Genomic DNA, 25,845 nt, shown 5'->3' on the forward strand with positions numbered 1-25,845 from the left:
ATTGACATATTAATTATTTAAATAAAATAAAGTAGATTTATGGTTGTTGTTTCTTTGTGGTGAAAATAAAAACAGAAACTATAATATATAATATATAATATAGATTCTAATCTGCTACAATACAATTTTCAAGAAAATAAAATATCATAAAACTATAATAATTCATAGAAAACTACAACAAAAAAAATTAAACGTTTTTTAAATAAATAAACTAAAAAACCCAGTAAGTTAATATATGAATCTTACACTTATATCAAATTGCATCAAGTTATAGAATTATAGATATAATATTATGTAGAGATTGAAAAAGCTCTTAATATAACATTTTTACATTATAAATCATATATATTACTCTAAATGGAATTTACAAAACATAAAAATATAAATGGACATTTTATAAAATAAATGGTTTATAAATTTACATTGAACAAAATTTAAATCCAGCACCCGCGCGGGGGCGCGGGTCAAAATCTAGTTGAGAATTAATTCGTAAGTAACGACTCCATTTCCGTTTTCAATTGTACGTCTTGGAAGCAATCTCTGTATATTAATTGATAAACATTACAACATTGTTTTGTAGTCATGTGTCAGCATGAGAATGAAATTCAATATTTTTTAGAAAAATACGTTGGTACATCTTAATTTATATTATATTTTTTATTAAATTAACTATCAAATTGATAAATAGTGTATAAAAGAATATTCTCGCAATTTTCCTAAATAAAAACTACATAATTACCTATTATGATTAACGTATATATGACCATTATAATGATTATGAATAATAAAGATTTGATAACAATTTTTGTATATTTCTTTTTTTCTTTCTAATTTTATATTATTAAAAGAAATTAAACAATTACATTAACTATATAATAATAAAATTTTAGATTTTTTCGTATATGTTATATTTTGAAGTTTGAGAAAGACTATAAATTATTAGAAATTTTAAAATCCCACTTTGAAAATTTTGTGATCAATGGCTTAATTTGTTTTGTTGTAAAAAGATACAAATGATCATAAAATTATATTAGTATGAATTTTTATTTTATAAATATTCAAATTAAATATAATATATATTCAGCTAATGACTTAAAGCAAGAAAATGAACTGCATCTATTTAGTCGTCCAGTTGAAACTCTTCAAAACTATACGGAAGACTAAGATCAAAGTAATTCGATTTCGGAAACAATACTAAGCTGTTGGTTCTAAAACCATTAAAATAGTTCTCAGTGATGTTAAAGTAACATATTAAAAAAGTTGTAGAACCTGTTTTGTAATAAAAATTCACTTGATGACCACATTACGATTTTTATAGGAATAAACATGGTGATAAAAAATTTAATCTCAAATCGATCAGGCTCATCATAAATTCAAAATAGATTTCACTCCACGATTATAATTACAAATGCTCGGTCCAACATATAGATGATTATATTAAAAAAACACTACTGTATGCATATTAAAAAAAATTCAAACACATATACATGTTTAATTTGTTATGATTATATAAAGAAAACATAACTGTATGCATATTAAAAAAAAATCAAACACATATACATGTTTAATTTGTTAATACTATATATTTTAAATTTTTATTATATAAGCGCTCGGTCTTAGCCTAGTTAACTTATAAGCCTTGATCATTTGCATGTCGCTGGCATCTGTAAGTCCGTAACTGGTCCCAAACCGCACTTTAATGTTCATTGTGCTATCACACAGTTTACGATCAAGTTGTACATCGTTGAAAACAATTTAAATTTATACGACTTATGATTAATCATCGCTGCCTGCGGCAACCTGCAGCTAAGCTACATACAAACGAATATAGCTTTAAAATAGTTTTTTTTTGGCCAATTTAGGTGAATAACCAAAACAGAGAAAATAATTAGGTGATCATGCATTATTTTTATATATTTGCAAAACCATGTATAGAGAGATGGTGATTTTACGGTTCTGTCCAAAATTGATCACCGTTTGAACCTACCTTAAATTTCATTTTTTTTATAAAAAAAATTAAAATTACATTAATTATCAATCCCAAAAGCCATCGGAACAGTTACAACCACGGCAAAACAACAGCATTAGGTTACAGAAAACAAACAGAGAACATCTATACCTAATCTAAGCAAAACGGAGAGAGAAGTTGAAGGTGAGAAGACAAGGGAAACGAGTCCCTTCCTCCAGTGAACACCGACGGGCCTTATCGGATTCCGAAGTATCTCTAGCGGGGGTGTTCATGCCCTACACAGATCCACCAACGAAAACTTCAAATCTGCCATCCACAGAGTTGTCCCGCGGCTCCAATTCGCCGGATACAAACCGACTCCACGAACCCTCACCGCCGCAAAGAGGTTGAAATCTCACGCTGCTCAAGGTCCGAACCACCACGTATTACCTTCCACCTAGGCGCTGAGAGATGAAACCAGATCTGATGGAGACGAAGCACAGGGAACCGCCATCCCTTATGAGCCCTCCGCCGTCTCCCGAAACTCTCTAGATTGGCGAAGACAAACCCCGGGCCAGAGGACTGACTTGCGGTTTCGTGACGGCGTCTCCGTCGTTCTCTAACAGAGATCAACCGCAAAGTCTCCGACGAGCCAGTGAGCCACCAGAGAAAAGAGTTTTCCTAGGGGTCCTTCGTACATAAGACCGAACCGAAACGCGAGGGAGAGAGAGAAATACCACCATCTATCACCGACGAGAACCATTCTGTCACGTTGATCGGTATCCGGGAGGGGGAGGTCACCACGAACGTCGGATAGACACCGGACATCAATTTCTTCTACTAGATCTTCAAGAAACTCAACGATCCGAGAAGCAAACATTTTGATTTCGATAATAAACTTGATATTGTGGAGAGCTGAGAAACTGAGAAAGAGATCTCTAAAGTATATTGAAACAAAAGATACGTTCAATGGATGCTTTTGGTTTTTTCATTAAACTGAAAATATTGTCGGTTGCGATTTCAAAGATTTTCATCATTATTACGGAAGGTGCATGTGTGAATAGCAAAAGGTTGCGTCTGTGATGTAAGGTTGAATAGGGTTAGTCTCGGTATTAATAAACAATACACAGTACTATGTCCATTTAGCTAATAAAATTTGTTCCTATGTGTATCCAGTGCAAATTCCCTTTTTTTTTTGTTGTTGAGACATAACACATAGCTTAAAAATAGTTAAATGTCGTTATTTGGACATTTTCACTAGTAGAAGAATCACAATTAATATATTTGTCTTTTACTTTAGGAAGCATGAGATAGGAGAGAAAATAGCTGTCTCTCTCTCTCTCTCTCTCTTTCTTAATCCTGCAACGCTAAAAAAAATGGAGGGTGAGAGGAAGATGGTGAGACAGGAGGAGATATAGGGAAACGATTCAAAACCAAGAGATATAAAAGAGAGACCTCCAATTTTCAAAATACTTTTTTTCTTTTTTACTTTTGTTAAAATTGTAATTTAGAATAAAAGGGAAGAGAGGAGGGTAAAGAAAGATAGGGTCGTGCGTGTCATCGAGAGGAGGTGCTGGACGAGACCCTTCCGCGCCATCGCGGAGGCTCTCTTCCCAGCACCTAAGCGGAAGCCTAACAACCTCTTCTTCAGCCACCGGAGAACCTTCGGATCAACCCGATCTCGGCGGTGCGAAGATGAAGGGGCTTTTCAAGTCCAAGCCTCGGACTCCGTCTGACCTCGTCCGACAGACGCGCGATCTCTTTCTCTACATCTCTCTCCCTGACTCCAAACGCGACGACAAGGTGGTGATGGCGGAGCTGAGCAGGAACATTCGTGATATGAAGTCCATTCTCTATGGCAACAGCGAGGCTGAGCCTGTTGCTGAAGCTTGTGCTCAGTTGACTCAAGAGTTCTTTCGAGAGGATTCTCTTCGTCTCTTGATTACTTGTCTCCCTAAACTCACCCTCGAGGTTTGAGTTTTTTTTTTCCCATAAACACGATTTTTTTTGATGATTAGATTGAGAAAGTATTGTCCTTTTTTTTATTTGGTTGATCAGACGAGGAAAGATGCTACACAAGTTGTTGCTAATCTGCAGAGGCAGCAAGTCAATTCTAAGTTGATTGCTTCTGATTATCTTGAAGCCAATCTTGATCTCATGGATGTTTTGATAGAGGGGTGAGGCTTGTTGACTCATATCATTGAAGTTGCATTAAGCTACCTGTTGGTAGATTCTTTAATTATAGCTTTTGATGTCAGCTTTGAGAACACGGACCTGGCTTTGCATTACGGTGCTATGTTTAGGGAGTGCATCCGCCATCAGATTGTTGCCAAGTGAGAACATCATTCCTTTTTTTTCTTCTGTTTGCAACCTGTGATGCAATGGCAATGGGTTTACTTACATGATTCCCTTGGATTTTAGGTATGTTTTGGAGTCGGAGCATGTGAAGAAGTTCTTCGATTACATACAGCTTCCTAATTTCGACATTGCTGCCGATGCAGCTGCAACTTTTAAGGTTCTTTTAAATTTGCTACAAAACTTGCATTTTTCTCACTATCAAGTGTCAAAACATGCAATGATAACTCCAACTCTGTAATATGTTTTTTTACAGGAACTGTTAACTAGGCATAAGTCTACTGTTGCCGAGTTTCTCACCAATAATGAAGACTGGGTAAGTTTTTTCTTACAATGTTATGATCTGTGCGTTAAGGCAGAACACTATGAATGACTTATGCTTTGGACAAGTATAATTGTCGAACTTCTTGATTTGCAGTTTTTCGCGGACTACAACTCAAAGCTTCTTGAATCAAGTAATTATATAACCAGACGGCAAGCTATCAAGGTAGGGTACAAATTATAAGAGAGTCTAAACATTAAAACAGCGTTAGTGTGTCATCAAGCTCATGTATTCGTGTAAACAGTTGTTGGGTGATATATTACTGGATCGATCAAATTCAGCTGTGATGACTAAATATGTGAGCTCAAGGGATAACTTGAGGATTCTCATGAATCTTCTGAGAGTATGTCGCCACCTTCCTCAAATCTTTTGTTCTTGATGATAATAGTTTGGGAAATAAACTCAATCCCTTTTGAATTACAGGAGTCCAGCAAGAGCATCCAGATAGAAGCATTCCATGTTTTCAAGGTATACTTTTTTTATATATCTTGTGGAACGTAATCATCATTTGCGATGATGATTGTCCTGCTTGTTTAAATGTGGTTCCAACGTGATTGTAATGAGATTATCACCACTGTTGCGCAGCTGTTTGTGGCGAACCAAAACAAGCCTGCAGATATAGTCAACATTCTGGTGGCAAACAGGAGCAAGCTTCTGAGATTGTTGGCTGATTTAAAACCAGACAAAGGTATGGAAGTCCTTTTAAGTGACCACACGCTTTGTATTTGATTCTTTTCATCCTTGATAAATGCTTTGTTTCGTTCCATTTTGGTGGCAGAGGACGAGAGGTTTGAAGCAGACAAAAGTCAGGTCTTGAGAGAAATTGCAGCCCTTGAGCCGCAAGATCTTGCTTGAACCAACCAACCAACAGAAATCATCCTTCTTTCCCTTTTTAAACACTCAAAAGACATTTTTGGAGCATCAAAGTTTGTTGTTGTTTCTTTTATTAGGTAACAAAGCTCTCTCACTTTCTCTTACACACATACACAGACGAGATATTTATTTGATTATGTAATCACTTGTACACATTTCACTGTTGATGCAATAAAATGGTTTTGTTAAGCGCATATAAGTTCGCATGTACCACATGGTGAAAGTGTAAGAGAAGAGCAAGAAACAAGAAACAAGAAACAAGAAACAAGGCTTCTAAAGCCGTTTAACTTCAACAAATAATAAAACATCAAATGTATGTAGAGACACCCCAAAAGCAAAACCAAAACTAACCAACAGAAAGCTGCTAAACAGCCGGTTAATTCACTCTCTAATCTTTGCACGAACAATGTCTATGCGTGTATTGAGACAAGACCACCGTTTCCAAGCTGAGATGTCTTGGCAGATTCCTCTTCTTTCCTTCTCTCTATGACTGCATACCAAGCAAAAGGCTTCTAGTACGGCTGCATCTAAGCGGTCAACACTCCCCCAATCACTACTGGTTACATGTCTCCTCCATTAAAGCTTATAGGTGTTGTTGGGCTCCATTTGAGTTAAGACTATATTACACAGGCTTCAAAGATTTTAAATATATGACACTATAAGCAAATATATTTGTTTGAATAACAAGTGATACAAATGAAATTAAATTCTACCCAAGTGAAAAACAAATTTTTACAAAAAATAAATATAGATTCCTAAGGAACTAAATAAATATTTATAAAAATGAACAAATCAAATTCTACCAATCAGGCTTTTAGCCAGTTGTGACACTCTTTTAAGATTTGTGAATAAAAGGGATGTAAGAAAGACACGTAGGGCCTGCAATAAAAGAGGTCAAATAGGTCCAGTGAAGGCCCAAACTATTATTTCTTACGGCCCATTATAATAAATTCCGAACCGGAATGGAAAAATGTCCGGTTATTCTCTCTCTGCCAGAGTAACTTCATTTCATTACAACAAGTCTCTTTGATTTCCCCAGCAGAAGAGCGTTGAATCCCTTCGTTTGCTTCTCCTGATCCATTCCATTTTAAGGATCCCATCTTATCTCTTCATTGGTTTCAACAAAGGTAACTTTTTCTTTTCCTCAACAATTCCCCCCTTGTGATTATATTATCTCTGTTTATGTTTTGATTTTGTTTAATTATGTAAAATGGGTCTGCGAAAATGATAAATTATACGATGATCAGCGTTTTATACTGTGTGTTTGGTCTTACATTTTGACAGCAATGTCATGTGATCGATCTCTCCTGTAACTTTGAAAATTCTATTTCTGTCTGATCTTCCATTACACGCTCTGTTTGTTTGTCTGAAAAAAAAATTCTCAAAAAACCTCTCTTTCACTCCTTCTCCAGTGAGATTGGTTCTCACTTGGGTTTAGTTTCTTAGGTGAAATTTCGATACTTTTTTTGTGTGTGTATGTGACAAAGATCTCATCTTTTCAGAAAAAAAACTTGGCCTACCCTCAATTGTATCATATTCCGTATTTTGAAGATTCAATATCCCTGCAATAATCATTTACTGATTTATCTTGTGTGTGAACCTTAATGACAAGACTTGAGGATTTCCATCAGTGTGTTTTTAGGCTGCACTTTGTGTGATCCACTCATGAGTAGTTGTTGGTTGGTTTCTTAGGGCCCGCGCTTGTCTCTTCTGTCTTAATTCTGTTTTTCTTGATAGAGAGAATATTACTTCTGCTTTCTTATTGGTGGCTTTGATGCCTTGTGTGTACTTCTTACTATCCATCCACCGGCTTCAACTTTAGATTCTCAGGGTTTGCCTTTACTTCTTGTTATATAGGTGTACACACTCAAGTGATCTTGTATAGCAGTATCCTGTAGGAGGTGGTGAAGAGGTAATTCCATACTTTAAGATCCAGGATGCGTTTATGTGCTGATTACCTTTTGCTTGTGGTAGATTTCCTTAGGCGGTGAAGAGCTGAAAGTTTTGTAAATTGGTCAACTTTGCTCCACAGAACCTTCTAGGAAGCTACCTCACTAGACAGGTGATTTTAAAAGATTCTCTTGCATCTTCTATATTGTTAACTCTTAGATCTGTTTCTGAATGTTTCCTTTCCCAACTCTCTACTTATTCTTGTCTTTCTCTCTTCTCACTTTGTTAGCACAAGGCAGTGGTAAAAAAAAATATGCTTCTGTAGAAGGAGAGTATTATATAGCAAAATAACAAGGAGATAGATGGCTTTTCATTCTGAGGACGACAAGAGTGAAGACTACCTCTTCAAGATTGTTCTCATTGGTGACTCTGCAGTCGGGAAATCAAACTTGCTCGCAAGATTCGCTAGGGACGAGTTCTATCCCAACTCAAAGTCGACCATTGGAGTGGAGTTTCAGACGCAGAAGATGGATATCAACGGGAAGGAGATCAAAGCACAGATATGGGACACTGCAGGTCAAGAACGTTTCAGAGCAGTCACTTCTGCTTATTACAGAGGTGCTGTTGGAGCTCTTCTTGTTTACGACATCAGCAGACAGCAGACTTTTCAGAGCATTGGTAGATGGCTTAACGAGCTGCACAGTAAGTAACACATCACACACAAAGACTCATCTCTCTTTTTTTTTTTTATCTGATACTAAACAGTCTCTTGATGCAGCACACTCTGACATGAACGTTGTGACGATCTTGGTGGGGAACAAGTCGGATCTGAAGGACATAAGGGAAGTGCCAACATCGGAAGGGAAGGCGTTGGCGGAAGCGCAGGGGCTTTTCTTTATGGAGACATCGGCGCTGGACTCGTCAAATGTTGCAGCTGCGTTTGAGACGGTTGTGAAGGAGATATACAACATATTGAGCAGGAAAGTGATGAGCTCACAGGAGCTGAACAAGCAAGATCCTGCCTCGCTCAGCAATGGGAAGAAAGTTGTGATTCCATCTGATGAACAGGGAGAGTCCAAGAAAGGTGGTTGTTGTTCTACGTGATTTAGACAAACTATTGTTTGTTTGATTGTTTCTCTTGTCCATGCTGCCATGAATGAATGTTGAAAAATGATGTGCTCTCTGTGTTTAGGTGTAGTAATCTGTAAATGTTCCATTGCAGAAGCTTTATGAAACTTTAAACTGCTCTCTTTTAAGTTTACCACATGATGATGATGGTCACTTATGATTGGAATAACATATAGTTACAGAATCTTGATACTATTGCTAATCCATAATCATCACAATCCTTTTTTTACTATAAAGTGGCTTGAATGTAAATAAAATATTTATTGTTCTGCCAATGAAGCATTTGACATCGGGAAGAGGATCAAACTGAAGTTCAGTAATCAATCACACGTGCAGTTGCATGTGTGACAGATTGGCTCCACACATGATTGCATTTATCGTCCTAGTACGAGATTCCACACACAAATCGACATCATCAGTGATGTAATATTTCCTTCAGCTCAAACCGGACATTTTCCTAACTATTGGCTTACGATCTAAACCGGTTTGCATTTGGCTATTGGTTGTTTCGGTTTGATTCGGTTTAATGGTCTCAATGATCTCCGCAAGTCCATTCATGGCCTGAAAAGAGGAGAAAGACTATTAACAAAACCTTAAGCATGTACAAAGTGAAATTATAGCTGAAACTCTAATGCTTCTCATATCTTTTTCTTACCCTTTTTGTTTCATGAAGTGACATCTCTAACATTTCAATTCTCTGCAAGAACCAACCACACCTATCAGAAAAAAAATGTTACTAGAACCATGCAACTAAATTCCTAACCTTCTGTGCTTCCTTAACAGCATCTCTCAGGGAAGCATACTTCTTCAAAGTAATCATGTTCTTGCCTGAATCTTCCTGCATTTTATATTATCCTTTTCAGCTTTGATATTGTATTCAAGAATTCGATTTTTATATATACACATAATCCTTTTATACTTTTTGATTGGTTGAAGCATTTTCTGAGACTTTATCCATAGTATGTTCCTCAGAATCAGCATCTCCCATTGTGAAAGTCTCCTGAAAATATTGAAACTAATCCCCTCTATAGTGAAAATAACTGTCTATTTGATGAATATATTCAAATGGTTCTTGCATAAACCTGGATCTTTGCCTTGATGTTTGGATCATTCCAGGGTCCTTCATCACTGAAAAGACACCCTCCACGATCTGAACAGGTGCAGTTTCCTCCAAGAAATGTTGGTAAGTTGCTGTTTTATGACATCAAACACAAACAATGCTGAGATTCCGAAGCAATTCTCATATACAAGGCATATATATATTCTTTCTCACTGGTTCTAATAGAGAAACTATAAAAGAAATTGGCTGGACCTTGGATCTATTGCTTCAAGTAGCTCTCCAAGGTAGTTGGGTCCTAGCACCTGTACACAAAAAAAAAACATTTATTATCTTTGTGTCTAAACCAAGAAAGCACCAAAGGGAATATTCTTACCTGAACTTTGGCCAATGTCCGAGCATCAAGAAAGGTCTTGAGTGCAAGCCACAGCATCCGAAATCCAGAATTGGCATTCACAACGAAGAGGCGATGCAACGTCTGGACCCCAAAACACAAATCAGAATTACAAGCAATGTTCATGAAGCTGCTAATGAAATCCACCTACCTTAACCTACCTCAGGGTAATAGTTGCTGTCTATCTTCTGAATCTCCATGAAGAGAGATCTTGCAGATTTCGAAAAGTTTGACATTCCCTTTCCAAGAAACAACCAAATTAGCCAGCCACAAACAATATAACATGAAAGGGGCAGAAGACATCAACCACTTACCAATCCAGAAACATCCAAGATCGTTGTGGTAGATGAAACATGTTTCTCTGAAGCAATCGAACACGCCGGGTACCTCAAGCTCAGCGTTTTCTCTTGCTCCTTGATATGATACTTAACATATCTCTCAATGGTGGTTGCTTTCGAAAACGCGTTCAAGTCAACCATCCCTAGCCTCTCTATGTATATTGGCCTACGACTTTTGTCTACCTTATGAAACCCATGAGGGTAATGCTTCTTCACTTCACCGTACTCCTCATACTTAAACTCCTGTCAGACATTTCGTCGAACACTTTGTGAGTGAGCTGATCTTAAATCAACGAAAACAAACCAAAGTTCCAATCTTTTTAATTACCTTAGAGATCAAATCCACTTTAGAATCCACACGCCACTTCATGTAACTCAAAAACGCATCTTTGGCTTTCCCCAAATCAAAATCCCTCATCTTTAGAAACCTGATACCATCCATCAGAGATCGTAAACAGTTTCAATCAACCATGAAAGTTTTGGTTAGATGATGATGATGGTACCTGAGAAGTGTATTGGAATCTCCGTGCTTTGCAGGTAACTGGCCGTGGAGGAGGAGCAAGTTACGAAACGCTTCAACCATTTGTTCATTGTTTGAGTTTTGCTGTTCGTGCATTGAATCTTCTTCTTCGGAACCATCAGATATGTGTATGTCTCTGACACTCACCTCTGTTTCTTGCATCTGTAACAATGATCATGGGCTCAGAGTTCAAAACTAATAATGAAGAAGGAGAAGTGAAGTAGAGAGCAAGGAAAAGAAAAGTGGTGAAAATCGAATAATAGGTTTCTCTCGGCGCGGGAAAAGTTCGGCTGAGAGAATAACGGCCAATGCATTCATTCCCATTGTGACGTTTGTTTTTGTATTTTAAAGAGATAAAATGGGCCTACCTTAGCCCATGGGCTTACTGGACATAGTATGTGTGATTACAAAGTATATATATTCTCTTTAACTTCTTTTTTTTTGGTAAAATATACTATTCTCTAACTTCATTTATTATAACAATAAAATCAAAGAAATAATTGAATTATACAATTGCTGTATTATTTCAATTAATACAAATCATCTCTTACAACATAAGAAGAATGTGAAAATAAGCTTGGGTCCCATGAGCCCCCATGAAAGATTCCGAACTAGCATTTCTAAAGTCGGGGGCAATTTCCATCGGAAAAAGCAACGTAGTGAACGAAAAGGTAAATTGTAAAGCGGATATCCAACTTTTCTGAAAAGAAAATTTCCGTAATTCATGTTGTCGAATATAATCACTCTTACCTAATTAATTAGACTAGATTTTTTAACCGCGCTACGCGCGGATAAGATATTATACGTATTTCTCAATTCTAAAAAATAATGTATAATATTGTATTATATTATTTAAAAAATATAAAATATGACTACATAACATAAATATATTTTTTAAATTTTTTTTGTGGAAATCATTATGTTGTTTGATTGTTGTACTTGATTCACATATTTGCATAGATATTTGTGATAGATGAATAACTATATTTTTATTATCAGTAAATAATATATATTTATTATATAATATAAGAAAAATAAAATTATTTACTTTTTAAACAAACTTGTCTCATATTGGGGACTCGGTTATAGACATATCATATACGAATGAGACATTTTTACAGTTATCAATCTTCTTAACATTGAAAAAACAAATCTACATATCAAAACAATATCTCATACGATCTATTTGTGGAATAATTACTCTGAAGAAATTGAATTTAGTCATCAAAAAGGACTGAAAATGTATGTGCATATATGTTATCTAAGTCTGCTTCACAAAGTACTATTCATAGTTCATATATCATTAATGTCCATCCTATTTTTTTGTCCACCATTTCTTAAACATCTTGAAATAACTGATGCTAATTAATAATAAACTTTTTGCTGGAAAAAAAAATCAAATTTGTCTAATTATCGCTTAAATATTTTATTAATATGGTCTAAGAAGCTTTTAAGTGATATCATAGTTTAATTTATTAGTTTTTTTTGTTAATTTTTAGAGGTTTTTGTATTTAAGATTTTTTTTCATATTAAGCTTTTATTTCTTTCACAGAATTGATATATATATATATATCATAAAAATTACCATCAAATCAGTTTTACTTATTTATTATTTTGTTTTAACGAAAATACACTTTTTAAATAATTTAATTTTAAAAAAAAAATTATATATTAATTTGCTGTATTTTAACAATTTCATTGATTTAATTAATTTGCTTTGGTGGATAACTTAAAAAGTTTTCATATGAATCGGGGAAGGTAAATTTATGTTGTTATATTATATTTATTTTGTGTATATAGAATCTATATATAAGGATAATGTAATAAAGAAAGAACATTATTTTTTTGTAACTTCAAAAAGATACATTATTACAATTTAAAATGAATCAAAATTGAATAAAATGGTAATTAAATATATGTAAATCTAATTGTTTAGTTGGATTCTCATGAAAAAAAAATCGATTGGTTAAACAAATGTTTCAAAATTTGTTGTGGTATTGTTTTGTCTATAAATTATAAAATTTATTGAATTAATATATTTAATTATTGCATCCTTAAATAATATTTTCTTAAGACATTAGAAAAATATGTTTTGAGTTGTTTTGTCAAATTGTACAAAAATCTATGCTTTTTCATATTTGTAACTTCAAAAAGATACATTATGATAATTTGAAATTAATCAAAATTGAATAAAATGGTAATTAAATATTTGTAAATCTAATTATTTTTTTATCTTGTTTAGTTGGATTCTCATGAAAAAAATCGATAGGTTAAACAAATGTTTCAAAATTTGTTGTGTTATTGTTTTGTCTATAAATTACAAAATTTATTGAATTAATATATTTAATTATTGCACCCTTAAATAATATTTTATTAAGACATTAGAGAAGTATGTTATGAGTTCTTTTGTCAAAATTTTACAAAAATCTATGTTTTTTCATATTTGTCACGAAAATTTATATGTTAAACTTACTTTTACAAAATTCTTAACTTTGTCACCAAAACAAAAATCTATGCTTTTTCATATTTGTCAACGTTCTCGCACTTTCTAAGAATATATTAGCTTAGTCACTTACTTATTTTTTTTTTACAAAATAAAGTATCGGAGTCTTGAAAGTTGAATTCATATTATTGTAAATGTACATAAGAGTTTGTGATTATATACTTAGTGGTTCTTGTATATGTGTCCAAGAAAGTTTCAATGGCTTAGTGGTAACTGTCCTATATATATATCATACTAACCCGGGTTCGATTCTCACCTTCGCATTGTTTTTTTTATTTTTTACGAAAAAAATGAGATGACATGGCAATTTCGGGTTCTCTGATTGGTTGATTTTTCTATCCTATGTGGACACCCTCTCCATGGCTTATATCCCCCTTTTAGTATAGTATAGATGTATAATATTAAGCAATTTCATTTTTTATTTCTTATTTTAAATTAGTTTGTAGAGTTTTGGTATTTTGGTTAAAAAAATTAAAGTTAAATTGCATATATCCCGTTTACCTATATGCTATGTTGCATGGAAACTCCGTTGAAGGTCTGTTTTACGTTTCGGAAACGTTTCGGTATCGAAATCTCTCGGAAACTCGCGAAAACTCATTGGAAACTCGTTTCTTAAAATTTCCTATTTGGAAACTTAATGGAAACTCGCGATTCTGTTTTGGAAACGCTAAAAACTCTTTTTTTATAGAACAAATTGTATAAATAGTTAATAAATATAAGGATTAGTTTGTTATTTTGATAATGGTCATGTTTGATAAAACTAATGAAAATGAGGTTGAAGATGATGTTATTGATCTTTGACTTTGACTTGTTGTTATGATTTTTATTTTATTTAAGCTATTTAATATTTAAGTAATGGGTTTTGTTATTTTGAATTTTATATGAGTTTGATGTTTAATGATGATTTATGTTATTTTTGTATGATTAAATAGAATACCTATTTGTTTATTTGTATTTTAAGATATACTAAACATAATAAAAATGAATGTAAATATTAATTATATATAAATATATATTTATAAATGTTTCTAAAATGTAACCAAAGCAAAAAAAATCAATAATTATGTTTCCACGTTTTGTTTCCACGTATCCGTTTCCGTTTCCATGAAATCTAGCCTATATGCATATATCCACATCTTCAAATTTTAGTGAAATGATATATGATATGTTTCAGTAAAATTGGCGTTTTTTTTTTGTAAAATTGAAGGTTATCCAAAAATACATTTTTTTGTAATCTGAAGTTTAAGCTAATCACGAACCGGATCGGATATCAAAGAGACCATGGTCCCATGTCGGATTGACAAAGAAGGTTTGGAACAATCTCCAACGGTCAGTAAAACAATAGGTTTGATAGGCTGATGATGGATTGAGTGGTACTTTTCAAAGGTAGTGGGACCAAATGGCTTCACGTGACGCTTATAAGAGCATGATTATTGCAAAGACCCATATTAGGGGTTCTTATTATTTTTTAATGCTTTTAAGTACAAAAAGTGATTTAAGAGACAAATTTAAGAAACCCTAACATTTAATTGCTCCATTGCAAGGTTCTTACAACATTACTTTCACTCTTCTTATTTGATCTTCTTTAGCCAATGTTGTTCCAATGTCAAAGACGATGAAACAGAAACAAGAAAACCTCAATAAAATGAATCAATAACCAGAACCTTGAAACATGAAACAAAACAACAAAGCATATCATTCTCATTACTCAAACAGAACAAGAACATTAACATGAAACAGAGACAGAATAAGCAAAACAACGTGTAGTTCCCCGTACGTCTTGTGCAGCATTGTAATTCTTCACGGAATCAGTAGTAAAAGTTATTTATTAAACCGTTCTAACAGTAGTAAACAAACATCCAGGTGCTGTGAAAAAAATCTATCAATTGAAACAACGATCTTCCTAACAGAGAGCAAGCCATCATTAGATTCGTGAAGCTAACACACACACACATATATAAACAGAGCAATACTCAACTAAAACAACGCAAGCTGTTAAGGGAAACATATGAACCGTTCTAATAGAACCAGTAGTAACTCACCAACGGAACCTGAGACAAAGCTAAGGTAATCTTCTGTCAAACCCAGGCAAAGGGATAAAATATCCAACACGGCTAAGTACAAGCAACACAGACATCACAAACAACCTCCTCCTTATCTCGCTCTTAAAGAACCTTTCCGCTGCGGTATTGAGCACTGAGTTCTCTGGAGGAACAATCTCCACATCCAAAGCAACAGTGATGAAACCAGTGCCCTCGAAATTAGGATTTCATTCAACATGAAGCAACAGACTGTGTCCTGACAAGTGATTGCGCTTTTATTCAATCTCTTTGCTTTGATTCGGTATGAAACAGAGGAAGAGAAGCTTACCCTTTGAGACGAAGCCGTAGGAGGGTTGCTGCAGAAGCGAGATTGGTTGAAGAGGAGGAGAATGGTGGAAGAAGAAGACTCAGCTTTGTTGTTGTTGCAGAGATAACCGCGGCTCAGAGGTAAGGACGAAGAAGAATGCGACAGCTGTCTCATAAGAGACGTCCCTTGCGGAGCCAAATTAAGAGACGTCTTCTCCGTGTTTTGTATTTTTCATTTTTTTTTAATCACAATAACCTAAGAGACATGCTTAGGAGACTGCGATAATGGTGCTCTAAGCTCCGCACTACCATAATAAATTCACGTAACTCCCAACTATTATTATTTTCGCCCATACTTCTTTCCCTCATATTTCTTTTTATTTTATTTTATTTTATTTTTGCTTCTCATCAGTGTTCAATACAACCGTTTTATTATCATACTCTTTTTATCATATACTCATTACACATTGATCGACTGCATGTGTATGCAAAAGTGCAATATATATATATATATATAGAGAGAGAGAGGGTGCTACATTGTGGCTAATTAGTTGAAAAAGATTGGTTTAAGTATCAAGATTATGGGCATTCCAATATAATTAATTAATATATATGGCAGCTATAGACACTATGAATTAAAATTTTAGTTGAATTACGTCTGAGTCCAAATTCAGGTAGCTTAAGCTCTAATTGGTGGCTTTAGGTAATACAAGAGGTCTCAGTTTGTAAATGTAGTTAAAACTTTTGTGGTGTAAATCATGTTCCTCTTCGATTGGTTAATAAAAAGTTGTTGATGAGTTAAAAAACAAAATTAGTTGCAGTTAAAATTACGAATCATGGGCTCCTATCTATATTTTACATTACAATAAAGCTTTTTTTTTGTTCACTACATTACAATAAAGCTATATATCACTGGTGGAATCTGAAATAAAGACAAACCCTGAACTCAAAACCTGAAATAATTAGCCAAACACTTGATTCCAAACAGAAACAAATAGCGACCTAACACGATAATAGATAGGCCACTTTGAAAAATAATATAAGGATCAGATTTCTTGGTTTAAACAGTAAAAGGTAAAACACATGAAGACAAGAAAAAAATTATAGATTTTACAAAACAAAAAAAACTTGTAGACTCTTGTGTTCGTTGCCAATGTTGGCTTCTTTCCACCACACAAATATGACCGTTAAGACTCGAAGGACCACTTTATAATTACTACATGGATGTATAAAATATATAGATCGTCCATTGTCATTTGCTTACTTCGACCATTTATTTCTCGTCATGGCGCAACTCGGATCTTTTACTTATTCCCTTAGTCATCTCTTTTCAGTTTCTTTCTTAGTTTTCATATTTCATTGCTTATGTTTTCGTTTCTCATTTGTTGCAGCTTGTTCAAACTCCACCGAAGAGCAACACCATCACCACCGGAAATGGGTGGGTCCCTCAGGTCACAAAGTCATCACCGTCTCACTTGACGGCCACTCTCAGTTTCGCTCCGTCCAAGACGCTGTGGACTCCATACCAAAGAACAATAACATGAGTATCGTTATCAAGATTGCTCCAGGATTTTACCGGTATTTATTTTTATTCCTTAACCTTTTTGTTATGTTTCATGCACACATGCAACCTATAGCTAATGGTTAACATTTAACTTTTCATCTGTACATTTTCCAGAGAGAAAGTGGTGGTTCCAGCGACAAAACCGTACATAACGTTTAAAGGAGCGGGTCGGGACGTGACGGTTATAGAATGGCACGACCGTGCCTCCGACCGCGGTCCTGATGGTCAACAGTTACGTACTTACCAAACAGCTTCCGTCACAGTCTTCGCTAATTATTTCTCAGCTAGAAACATTACCTTCACGGTACTAATTAATTCTAATGCAAAACATACAACTTTAAACATATGTATAATCCGCATTTTTTCCTCATAACATTTTTCATAATATGTGAAGAATACTGCGCCGGCGCCAATGCCGGGAATGCAAGGGTGGCAGGCGGTGGCATTTAGGATCTCTGGCGACAAAGCTTACTTTTCCGGCTGCGGATTTTACGGTGCACAAGACACTTTATGCGACGATGCAGGCCGTCACTACTTCAAGGAGTGTTACATCGAAGGCTCTATCGACTTTATCTTCGGTAATGGCCGCTCCATGTATAAAGTAAGCAAACCAAAGATGTGAATATGTTTCGTTATGACTTGCATTAACAAATTATTAGAATATCAAAATGAAGATGCCTAAAAGATATTGACCAATTGAGTTATAGTTAGTTTTGTGTTAAAGATTCATAATAAAAGAACTGATGGTGTTAACTGTTGGTGAAGGATTGTGAGTTGCATTCGATAGCGTCAAGGTTCGGGTCGATAGCGGCGCACGGGAGGACATGCCCGGAGGAGAAAACGGGTTTCACGTTCGTGGGTTGTCGGGTAACGGGGACGGGTCCTTTATACGTGGGCCGGGCCATGGGCCAATACTCACGCATCGTCTACGCCTACACCTACTTCGATGCTCTTGTTGCTCATGGTGGCTGGGACGATTGGGACCATAAATCCAATAAAAGCAAGTACGTACTATTTTATTACACTCATAGTTACTATATTAATTTCAATATATCATTTTGAGTTGATCCAGAAATTTAAAAAAAAATCAGGACAGCATTTTTCGGAGTGTACAATTGCTATGGGCCAGGAGCAGCAGCGACGACAGGCGTATCATGGGCCAGAGCTTTGGACTATGAGTCAGCCCATCCTTTTATAGCTAAGAGCTTCGTAAATGGGAGGCATTGGATAGCTCCACGAGATGCTTAATAGGAATCAACTTCAAATGCTTTTCCACTTACTTGCCCCCCACTACACTACTGCACTTTGTTCTCATTCTTTATATAGCTTAGTTATCATTCTTTTATTTATTTCATTATTGTGATTCATTTGTAATACATGTCCAAGATTCTTGTCAAAATGTGTAAACTTATATTTATAAAGAAATCAATATATACTAGCAACAATGCTGGATTACAATCAATTAGTGAACTTAGCTTCTTGGTGTATTTAAATCCCGTACAATTACATTGTGTAAGTGGTTATCTCTAGGAATATGACTCTGTTTTCAACGTTTCATAGTACAATATCTCGTGAACCCAAGCAAGTTGAAAGCAACAAATAAATTCATTTACAGAGAAACTAATTTATGTATATTGTTATCTATTATTATTACAGTTACATCGTCACAAACATTTCAATTATGTAAACATATATTCCATAAAGAAAAACAATGGTCAAAGAATGTATTAAAAGACTGATACAAGTTGTGTAACATAATAACATTGTGCAACTCCTCCTCACCTCTCTTCACAAAAAGAAAAAAAAAGAATACCAAATACAGGAAAACATTGGACAGATTTGACCTTATTATAAAAGCTATAATTTTGCACTTGTGGTTCCATTCTCAAAACTCAAATGAAGCAATGAATCATCTATACTAACTGCAATATACTGCATGCCCCTATCGTTGAAGAAGAAGACGAAGGAGGCTCCCTATTTTCCTCATGGATCAATAAGGAATTAATTGGTTCATGTGTCGAGAACTTCCCTACCTGCAACACTGATCAAGAACTTGGTGACTTAAAGTTCCACTTCCTGAAGCTCCTCTACTATGCTGCTACCGTTTAGTAAGACTGGTTTGAAAGTTGATGGACTAGTAGGAGACGTAAACGAGGTGTTGAAGTTTCCGCTCCATGAAGCTGTTCTTCTGGAAGCAGGAGGAGGATGATGATCCCCATTGGCGCTTATTCCCAATCCATTCATTTGGATGTTGTCCATACTTGGAAATCTCTGCATCGTCATTTGTGGTGGAGCCCCTGAAGATGCTGCTACTTCATCTGCAGAGTTCTCCTCCTGTCTTGTCTCAGAAGCAGCCGGTTCCGTTGCATGGCCGTTTGAAGACGATGCAGGTGTTGCTGGGATGAAGAATTTTGCTTTTGCAGGGATTGGTGGTTTAGGGGATGGCATGGAAGATGAATGAAACATGGTCTGAGAGTTTCCACGACCTTGATTAAAGGTGTCAACGTATCTGTCCCAATAGAGAGGAAAACATTATAACTATAATCATGTACATAATCTACAGTGAAACACTAACAAGACTGCAAACAATTACAATTGATAAATTGTTAACCGGAAACTGCTTCATCTTTCCTAGTACTAAACCAAATGTGGCTTAGAAATATCCTCCTAAGTGCCATTATAATGCAACCATAAAACTGCGTGATGGTTCAGGATCCAGGATAGTCTACAATATTCTAATTCTAAAGTGCATCAAGCTATTTGTTTACCTTGCACGCACACCCATACGTCCACGAGCTGAGAATTGATTGGAACTCTGTGAGACTGGTGGGATTCCCGAAGAATTCTCTGCCGGAGTTGGGCCGCCGGAATTCCAGCTCCCACTAGGTGGATTCATGTCAGATTTGTTTTCATAACCCAGTGAGTTGTTTTTGTACGTTCCTAATTTTGGAGGAGGAGGCAGTGCAGCTTCCTCAGCTGGGGGTTCCACACCTTTCTCCACCCATCTCTTTAGTTTATCATCATAGTAGAACTGATTTTCTGCGCCAAGTTTTGCCTTATTCCAAAACATGACCAAAAGAATTAGAATAAGCCCAAGGATGAATCACCAAGACCAAAAGCGTTTAGAAGTGTACCTCTTTCGATGATGACCGAGCTTGTAAGACCCTCCCTACCGTGTCCTTCAGCATGCCAAAACCAAATCTACTAAACCGGGAACCTGCCACACTCCCGGATGATTTCAACTTTGTCACCCCTTCAACCTTTTCTTTTGGCGAGTCAGCTAGATCCTACAAAAAAAAGGCAAACCATTCATACATTCAATATTTCAATCCGTTCTTAGCGTGATAATGGTTTTTTGGTATAGACCTGTATTGGCGTTCTACCGAAATCTGGCTCTGATACACTTCTAGTATGGACTGCCGTTCTCCTCCCGGTACCACCGGACTCATGTAAGGATTCCATTGAAGCGGGTGGCATCAGTGATGACATTGTATTCACCGATTGACTATATGGTAACTTAGTGGCTTCCTGCTGTTGATGATGATACTCTTTTGCCTGAAGGCTTCCTGTTGTTGAATGTGGTGCAGGTGGTGGCATGCCCCCAACAACACGATTTGCCGTGCTATCAAAAAGGTTTAGCAGTCTTCCAACAAGCTTTGTTGGGGCCAAATTCGCAGTATATCCACCCTGAAATAGATAAATTTCCGGTTAAGTTGGACCGTTAGAGAAACAGAAAATAGACCGCTAAAAATCAACAGTTTCACGTAAGTCTACTGGAACTAGAAGTTGTGTGGGCTGTACCTGTTGGTGGATACGGATTCTCTCTTCCAGTGACGAAACACACTGTTTCCATGTGTCCGCTTCAGGAGATCGGCCAGTTTTGAGGCATTTTAATACTGCTTGACAGTACCTGATTCAGCCACAGAACAGCGACATCAGGAATACATATACAGTCTAACCAGGGAAAAGTTGGTAGAAAATGAATCTTCTTACTTCTGTGCAGCTGAAAGTTTACCAACTTCAGCCAGCATATGGGCATATATGACTTTATATGGTTGAAACGGTAACAGGATAAACTGAGAGTTTCCCAGCGTCTTAGAGTATTCATACAACTCTGTTCTCTGCCCATGCAAATATCAACCAACAAATAAGGAAAATATCAAACAAGTAACAAAAAGAATGGTGTCCGCCATGAATTTCCTTGGACTTGCGTATAGAATCATTGGAGATGCAAAAATAGAATCTTCCAGCTAGTATGATGATATATAAACCACAGTGACAAAAAAAATCACCTGGATAGCCTCTGGACTTGCGTATGTTCGAGGATATTTCCAGTGGTCCCCTCCGACAAGACAAAGTCTGGCACTATCTGAGTATTGATCAAAGTTCTTATCCGCGATCAAATAGCAAATATGCGCTGCAATTATCTGATTTATAACAGTAGTTAAAATGTTAACAGTAATTTAAATGTCATGAAAAAAAAAGCCATGACAAATTTTCCATGGACTAGAACAATACTACAAGGCAGAAAACTACCTCGCCTCTTTCTTTCCACATGCAATCTCCAAGATGAGTTATCACAAGTTCATCATCTGTGGTCCTGTTGGCCGTTATTACACCCAGATTTTCTTCCCAATTGTCAAGCATGCTGCTACTTCCAAACTGCAATTCAAGGAAACAAAGACACTGTTAGCTGCAACTGGGTAGAAATTATGTCCAGAGAACTTGTTCATGAAAGGTACGTTTTATCCGCAGGTATGTCCTGAAAATTAGTTCATGAGAGGCATGTCCTGTTTAGTTATTTTAATAAGCTCTTTACTTTAACAAGGGTATTTTTTATTGGGGAATACTTTGTATTCCTATTACCATTGTAACTTTTTTTCTATACATTTTCTATGTCATATTCTCGGTATATGTATTACCTGGGCTTGCTGTTGAGGCGAACCAGGAAAGCTGAGATCGCTTGTACTTCCAGTGGAGAACACTTCAGCGGGTTGCCCTGCAACCAGCAGGCACAATGTCCGTAAAGGTGACCCAGGTACGAGCTGACGAAGGGCCATTTGTTTGACAGTGTCACCATAGAACTGCATCGATTTAAGCACCGATCAAGTCAGTAAAGACCCACAAGAGCGGAATGTTAGACCTATAGCAATAATAGGATAGGAACCTGTTGGCCAAGTTGTGCCGCAATGACAAGTGCTGGTCCCCACAAATGACCTTCTTGTGCACATTGGAGAGCTTCCATTTTCCTACCAGAAGCCAGAAGATTCTGCACCTCTGACGCAGTTGCCTGGAAAATTCTTCCAAATGAGTTAATATGTAAAAACATTACCGTTGTAAATTTTAAAACCTTTTGCCTTGAAAAAGTTATTTAGGATAAGATGTCGAATACTCACTTGGAGTTGTGATTCAGGTGGTAATTGCTGCAAGCACTGGCTAAAAGGAGCATAACCATTCTGTACGGCATCTTTCTTGGCAAATGCAAAAAGTTTAGCGACTGCTGCCTCGGCAGAATCCGTTTCCTATTTGCAGTGTATATACAAGGATGAGAAAATTGTAATACATATCAATGTTAACTTAAGAAGAAAACTGAGAATATTTATCCTTAACTGCTCACCTTTTGCGTTGTATCAGTTCCAAAAGGGGACCGGAGTTTCCCATAATACTGACAAGATATTCTGAGCAAAGAAAGAAGCATCTTTAAAAGTTTCCCTCTTGAAAAGTCCATAACGGAAGATTCACAATTCATAATTCTCTCATCAAGCCACTTATGCAAGTCTTTACTTCCAACATTTCCTCCAACCAAGGGACCTGGAAGAGATTGTTGATTCAGACAACTGAAGTAACTCAACGAGTTGTCCCCAGGACTTGAATAAGAGGCACTCCCACTAATAACTTCTGCCAAGTTTAAGAGAGAGATATAGCTTCCACCAGTTCCTTTCTGCGTAATATATCAAAGGGTTAACAGTACAAACAGATTTGCAATTCACTTGATGATGTTATAACTCACGAATGTATTTATTACTAATATTGAAAATATAGTTTTCATACACTTCCAAGAGTGTAAAATGACAAATGAAAAGGACTAACCTGACTCCCAAATGATGAATTCTGGAGTGAACCATTATCATCCTTCACAACAATGAGCTTTCCTCCAAATCCAAAATTGACAAGTGCATGTGGTGGACGCCCATCAGGTGATCTTCCTGCACTTGGGGAGAAAAGCTGATTGCTCTGAAATGACTGAACATCATCTACGTATTGCTGCTGTCCATTATAGAAATCGTTTGAGAAACTCAGTGGTCCATTCTGCGTAATACTAGCCACATTCATATGCTGAGGGATGAAGCCTTGAACTCCCATCTCATTTGGCTTAAACTGTTCAGCCACGGATCCTGTCCTGTACAAATTATTTACTTGCTGGTTTCCTCCAAAATTTGGTGACGAGGCAGAAGTTACAGCCGCCTCAGCCTGACTTCCATTTTCTGATTGCCATGTGTTTGTAGCTTGTTGATTGTTGGCATAGTAAGATTGGTCCCAGCTTCCTTGTTGGCTCTGTATACCAAATTCTTGGCCTTTGAATGTCTGTTTTGTATCATTAACATTATACATGCTACTCTCAGTATTACTGTGATACATGGCTGTAAGAGAATGACCATTCTGAACTTGCTGATCATGAGCTTGACCAGCTCCAGCTGTTTGAGAAGCCTGGTTGTAGCTGTCCAGAGATCGCCATTCTTGAGCAATAGTGTCATAGTACCACCCTGGATACTGCGCGTCAAAGACCATGTGTTCTGGATATCCATTGACCACTTGCGAAGCCTGGTTCCAAGCTGTACCAGCCACTCCAGATGTTGAGTTATCAGTAGAAGCAACGCCTTCCCAGTTATTTGCAGAGTTTCCGTAGCTCCCCTGTGAATTAATGCTTGCATCAACTTGATACCATTGGCCAGTATTTGCATCATATCTCCATCCAGGATACATATTTTCCCAAGACTGACTGTTATCATCCACGTACTGCCCACTTGTAGAATCCTGAACCATTTCACCCTGATGTTGCTCGAAACCTGCCGAGGCAACAACGGTTGTGTTGTTCGTATCGTTTCCTCCAGCGACCACATCAACCTCCGCCTTTCCTTGCAACTGTCCGTCAAACTCAGTGAAGAAATCAGAGTAAGAACCAAACCCACGACCGTCATTGACCGATGAATCCACACCAAACGCACCCCAATCAATCTCCTTAACCCCATGAGTCCCGGACTCATTAACTACCTTGCTGCTTTCTTTAGCTGTTTCAGACAGTGGCACATCATCACTTAACTTATTAGCATCAGTCTGGACGACATCTACTTCACTTGAGCCTTCGTTTGCAACATTGTTCCCCGGATCTGCTGCTTCATTCAATGTTCCATCTCCATCAGGAACATCACCAACAGAACCGTTAGAAAAAGCTCTGACGTCATCAGAGTCACTACCGTCGTCGAACGTCAGCTGCTTAGCAGAAGAAGATGAAGAAGCCTGAGCTTGGCTGCTGGGAGAATAGGAATCATCAACAAGTTTGTCGAAGAAATCCTCATCGTCCGTTTGATCCTCCTCCATCATGTATTGAGAAGCCGAAGCCATCAATGAGAAGAAAAAAAAAGAGATTAAATGCCAAAAAAAAAAAAAAAGTAATTCTATAGAACACAAGCGATCAATGATGCCATAGACTCCGATCCAAAAACCAAACTATTCGTCGGTTAACTCTACGGTGGACCGATCTGTTTCAAGGGATCGTTCAAACGCCAAGATCTGTGTCTCCGAAGACGTTTCTTTGTGCCGACAGCTTCATCAATCAAAACTAATGTTTTGTCTCAAATGAGCTTTGATTCTAATCTTCAGAGAATCAAATCGGCTGGGGAGATGCTCACAACGTGCTCGACGAAATGCTTATGATCCCACATGTCATCTCTCCTACCTCATTTTTTTGATTTCTGGTTTTTACGTTAGACGAGGAAACTCTTTGGGCGTTCTAAAGCTCTCCCACAGATCTGCTGAATCCAACGGTTGGATTTCTCCCTTAACCAACCGTTTCATCCGTTGATCAGTTATTATAGCTCCATCGGAGAAGTTAAATAGTTAAATTATTTTTTTTTAATAATATTCACTACACCCGAATTATCGGCCCAATGATTAATGGCCAGCCCGTATAAACACAAAAATCAGATGAATAGGCAGGCACGTGCGTGGCCAACACCAACGCATATCTCCGCATTACCGGTCCAAAGCGCGCGTAGAACCAACCCATTATTTCGGACACGCAATGTTTTTGTTTATAAGTTTGTTATAAAAGAGAAATTTATGAATAGTGTAAAGGGGAAAAAAAAATACAGTACAGATTTGCCCCCTATCATTTGACTGAAACGAGTCTTTTTATATGTATTGGGTGAACTCATGGATTAACATTTGGGACTAACTGTTACAATTGGGACGATGAGCAAAACTTTTTGATATTACATATTTCACAGAGGCGGACCCACCGTGGACTTTGGGGGGGGGGGGGGGGGGGGGGGGGGGGAGGTTAAAAATATTTTTTTAGCAATTTTGTTAGCCGGTATTGAAAATC

The 25,845-nt window shown here is 36.6% G+C and overlaps 5 protein-coding genes and 1 long non-coding RNA gene across 11 annotated transcripts; 3 read left to right on the plus strand and 3 right to left on the minus strand.

The window, feature by feature from the left end:
* The first annotated feature begins 3,212 nt into the window (after nucleotides 1-3,212).
* Nucleotides 3,213-5,692, plus strand: LOC106399435 (putative MO25-like protein At5g47540). The gene is made up of 10 exons (XM_013839918.3): nucleotides 3,213-3,919; nucleotides 4,007-4,125; nucleotides 4,207-4,281; nucleotides 4,370-4,463; nucleotides 4,560-4,619; nucleotides 4,722-4,790; nucleotides 4,870-4,968; nucleotides 5,049-5,093; nucleotides 5,211-5,313; nucleotides 5,404-5,692. Exons 1-10 carry the CDS (start codon nucleotides 3,644-3,646, stop codon nucleotides 5,478-5,480), a joined length of 1,017 nt encoding a protein of 338 aa, XP_013695372.2. The 5' UTR covers nucleotides 3,213-3,643; the 3' UTR covers nucleotides 5,481-5,692.
* A 735-nt stretch (nucleotides 5,693-6,427) lies between these two features.
* Nucleotides 6,428-8,638, plus strand: LOC106399434 (ras-related protein RABA5a). Of its 2 annotated transcripts, none has more exons than XM_013839916.3 (5): nucleotides 6,428-6,625; nucleotides 7,356-7,410; nucleotides 7,473-7,560; nucleotides 7,678-8,090; nucleotides 8,167-8,638. In XM_013839916.3, exons 4-5 carry the CDS (start codon nucleotides 7,751-7,753, stop codon nucleotides 8,490-8,492), a joined length of 666 nt encoding a protein of 221 aa, XP_013695370.1. In that variant the 5' UTR covers nucleotides 6,428-6,625; nucleotides 7,356-7,410; nucleotides 7,473-7,560; nucleotides 7,678-7,750; the 3' UTR covers nucleotides 8,493-8,638. The 2 variants fall into 2 exon arrangements, with proteins under 2 accessions (XP_013695370.1, XP_013695371.1); XM_013839917.3 differs by having other exon boundaries at nucleotides 6,464-6,625; nucleotides 7,483-7,560.
* A 77-nt stretch (nucleotides 8,639-8,715) lies between these two features.
* Nucleotides 8,716-11,207, minus strand: LOC106399432 (phosphatidylinositol/phosphatidylcholine transfer protein SFH11). 4 transcript variants are annotated; one of them, XM_022688000.2, is made up of 12 exons: nucleotides 10,809-11,207; nucleotides 10,634-10,733; nucleotides 10,282-10,548; nucleotides 10,129-10,206; nucleotides 9,950-10,051; nucleotides 9,829-9,878; nucleotides 9,599-9,707; nucleotides 9,436-9,516; nucleotides 9,280-9,354; nucleotides 9,172-9,213; nucleotides 8,979-9,077; nucleotides 8,716-8,898 (listed from the first exon to the last, which is right to left on the minus strand). In XM_022688000.2, exons 1-12 carry the CDS (start codon nucleotides 10,985-10,987, stop codon nucleotides 8,830-8,832), a joined length of 1,251 nt encoding a protein of 416 aa, XP_022543721.2. In that variant the 5' UTR covers nucleotides 10,988-11,207; the 3' UTR covers nucleotides 8,716-8,829. The 4 variants fall into 4 exon arrangements, with proteins under 4 accessions (XP_022543721.2, XP_022543720.2, XP_022543719.2 ...); XM_022687999.2 differs by having other exon boundaries at nucleotides 8,716-9,077; nucleotides 9,436-9,513; nucleotides 10,809-11,187; XM_022687998.2 differs by having other exon boundaries at nucleotides 8,716-9,077; nucleotides 9,436-9,531; nucleotides 10,809-11,184.
* A 3,767-nt stretch (nucleotides 11,208-14,974) lies between these two features.
* Nucleotides 14,975-16,606, minus strand: LOC106399431. Its single transcript, XR_001280018.3, has 2 exons — nucleotides 15,699-16,606; nucleotides 14,975-15,626 (listed from the first exon to the last, which is right to left on the minus strand). It is a non-coding gene; the product is annotated as an uncharacterized LOC106399431 (long non-coding RNA).
* Nucleotides 16,607-16,823: 217 nt separating this feature from the next.
* Nucleotides 16,824-18,702, plus strand: LOC106399430 (probable pectinesterase 68). Of its 2 annotated transcripts, none has more exons than XM_013839914.3 (5): nucleotides 16,824-17,254; nucleotides 17,355-17,544; nucleotides 17,635-17,841; nucleotides 18,006-18,244; nucleotides 18,332-18,702. In XM_013839914.3, exons 1-5 carry the CDS (start codon nucleotides 16,962-16,964, stop codon nucleotides 18,486-18,488), a joined length of 1,086 nt encoding a protein of 361 aa, XP_013695368.1. In that variant the 5' UTR covers nucleotides 16,824-16,961; the 3' UTR covers nucleotides 18,489-18,702. The 2 variants fall into 2 exon arrangements, with proteins under 2 accessions (XP_013695368.1, XP_022543722.1); XM_022688001.2 differs by having other exon boundaries at nucleotides 16,914-17,254; nucleotides 18,337-18,702.
* Nucleotides 18,703-18,919: 217 nt separating this feature from the next.
* On the minus strand, nucleotides 18,920-25,377 carry LOC106399426 (protein transport protein SEC16B homolog). Its single transcript, XM_013839907.3, has 13 exons — nucleotides 23,331-25,377; nucleotides 22,858-23,181; nucleotides 22,637-22,762; nucleotides 22,408-22,530; nucleotides 22,163-22,324; nucleotides 21,777-21,902; nucleotides 21,533-21,667; nucleotides 21,234-21,361; nucleotides 21,042-21,150; nucleotides 20,607-20,927; nucleotides 20,375-20,527; nucleotides 20,009-20,295; nucleotides 18,920-19,749 (listed from the first exon to the last, which is right to left on the minus strand). Exons 1-13 carry the CDS (start codon nucleotides 24,861-24,863, stop codon nucleotides 19,302-19,304), a joined length of 3,975 nt encoding a protein of 1,324 aa, XP_013695361.2. The 5' UTR covers nucleotides 24,864-25,377; the 3' UTR covers nucleotides 18,920-19,301.
* Between the last annotated feature and the right edge of the window lie 468 nt (nucleotides 25,378-25,845).

This window comes from Brassica napus, chromosome A6 (genome assembly GCF_020379485.1).
Source record: "Brassica napus cultivar Da-Ae chromosome A6, Da-Ae, whole genome shotgun sequence".
NCBI classification, from domain to species: domain Eukaryota; kingdom Viridiplantae; phylum Streptophyta; class Magnoliopsida; order Brassicales; family Brassicaceae; genus Brassica; species Brassica napus.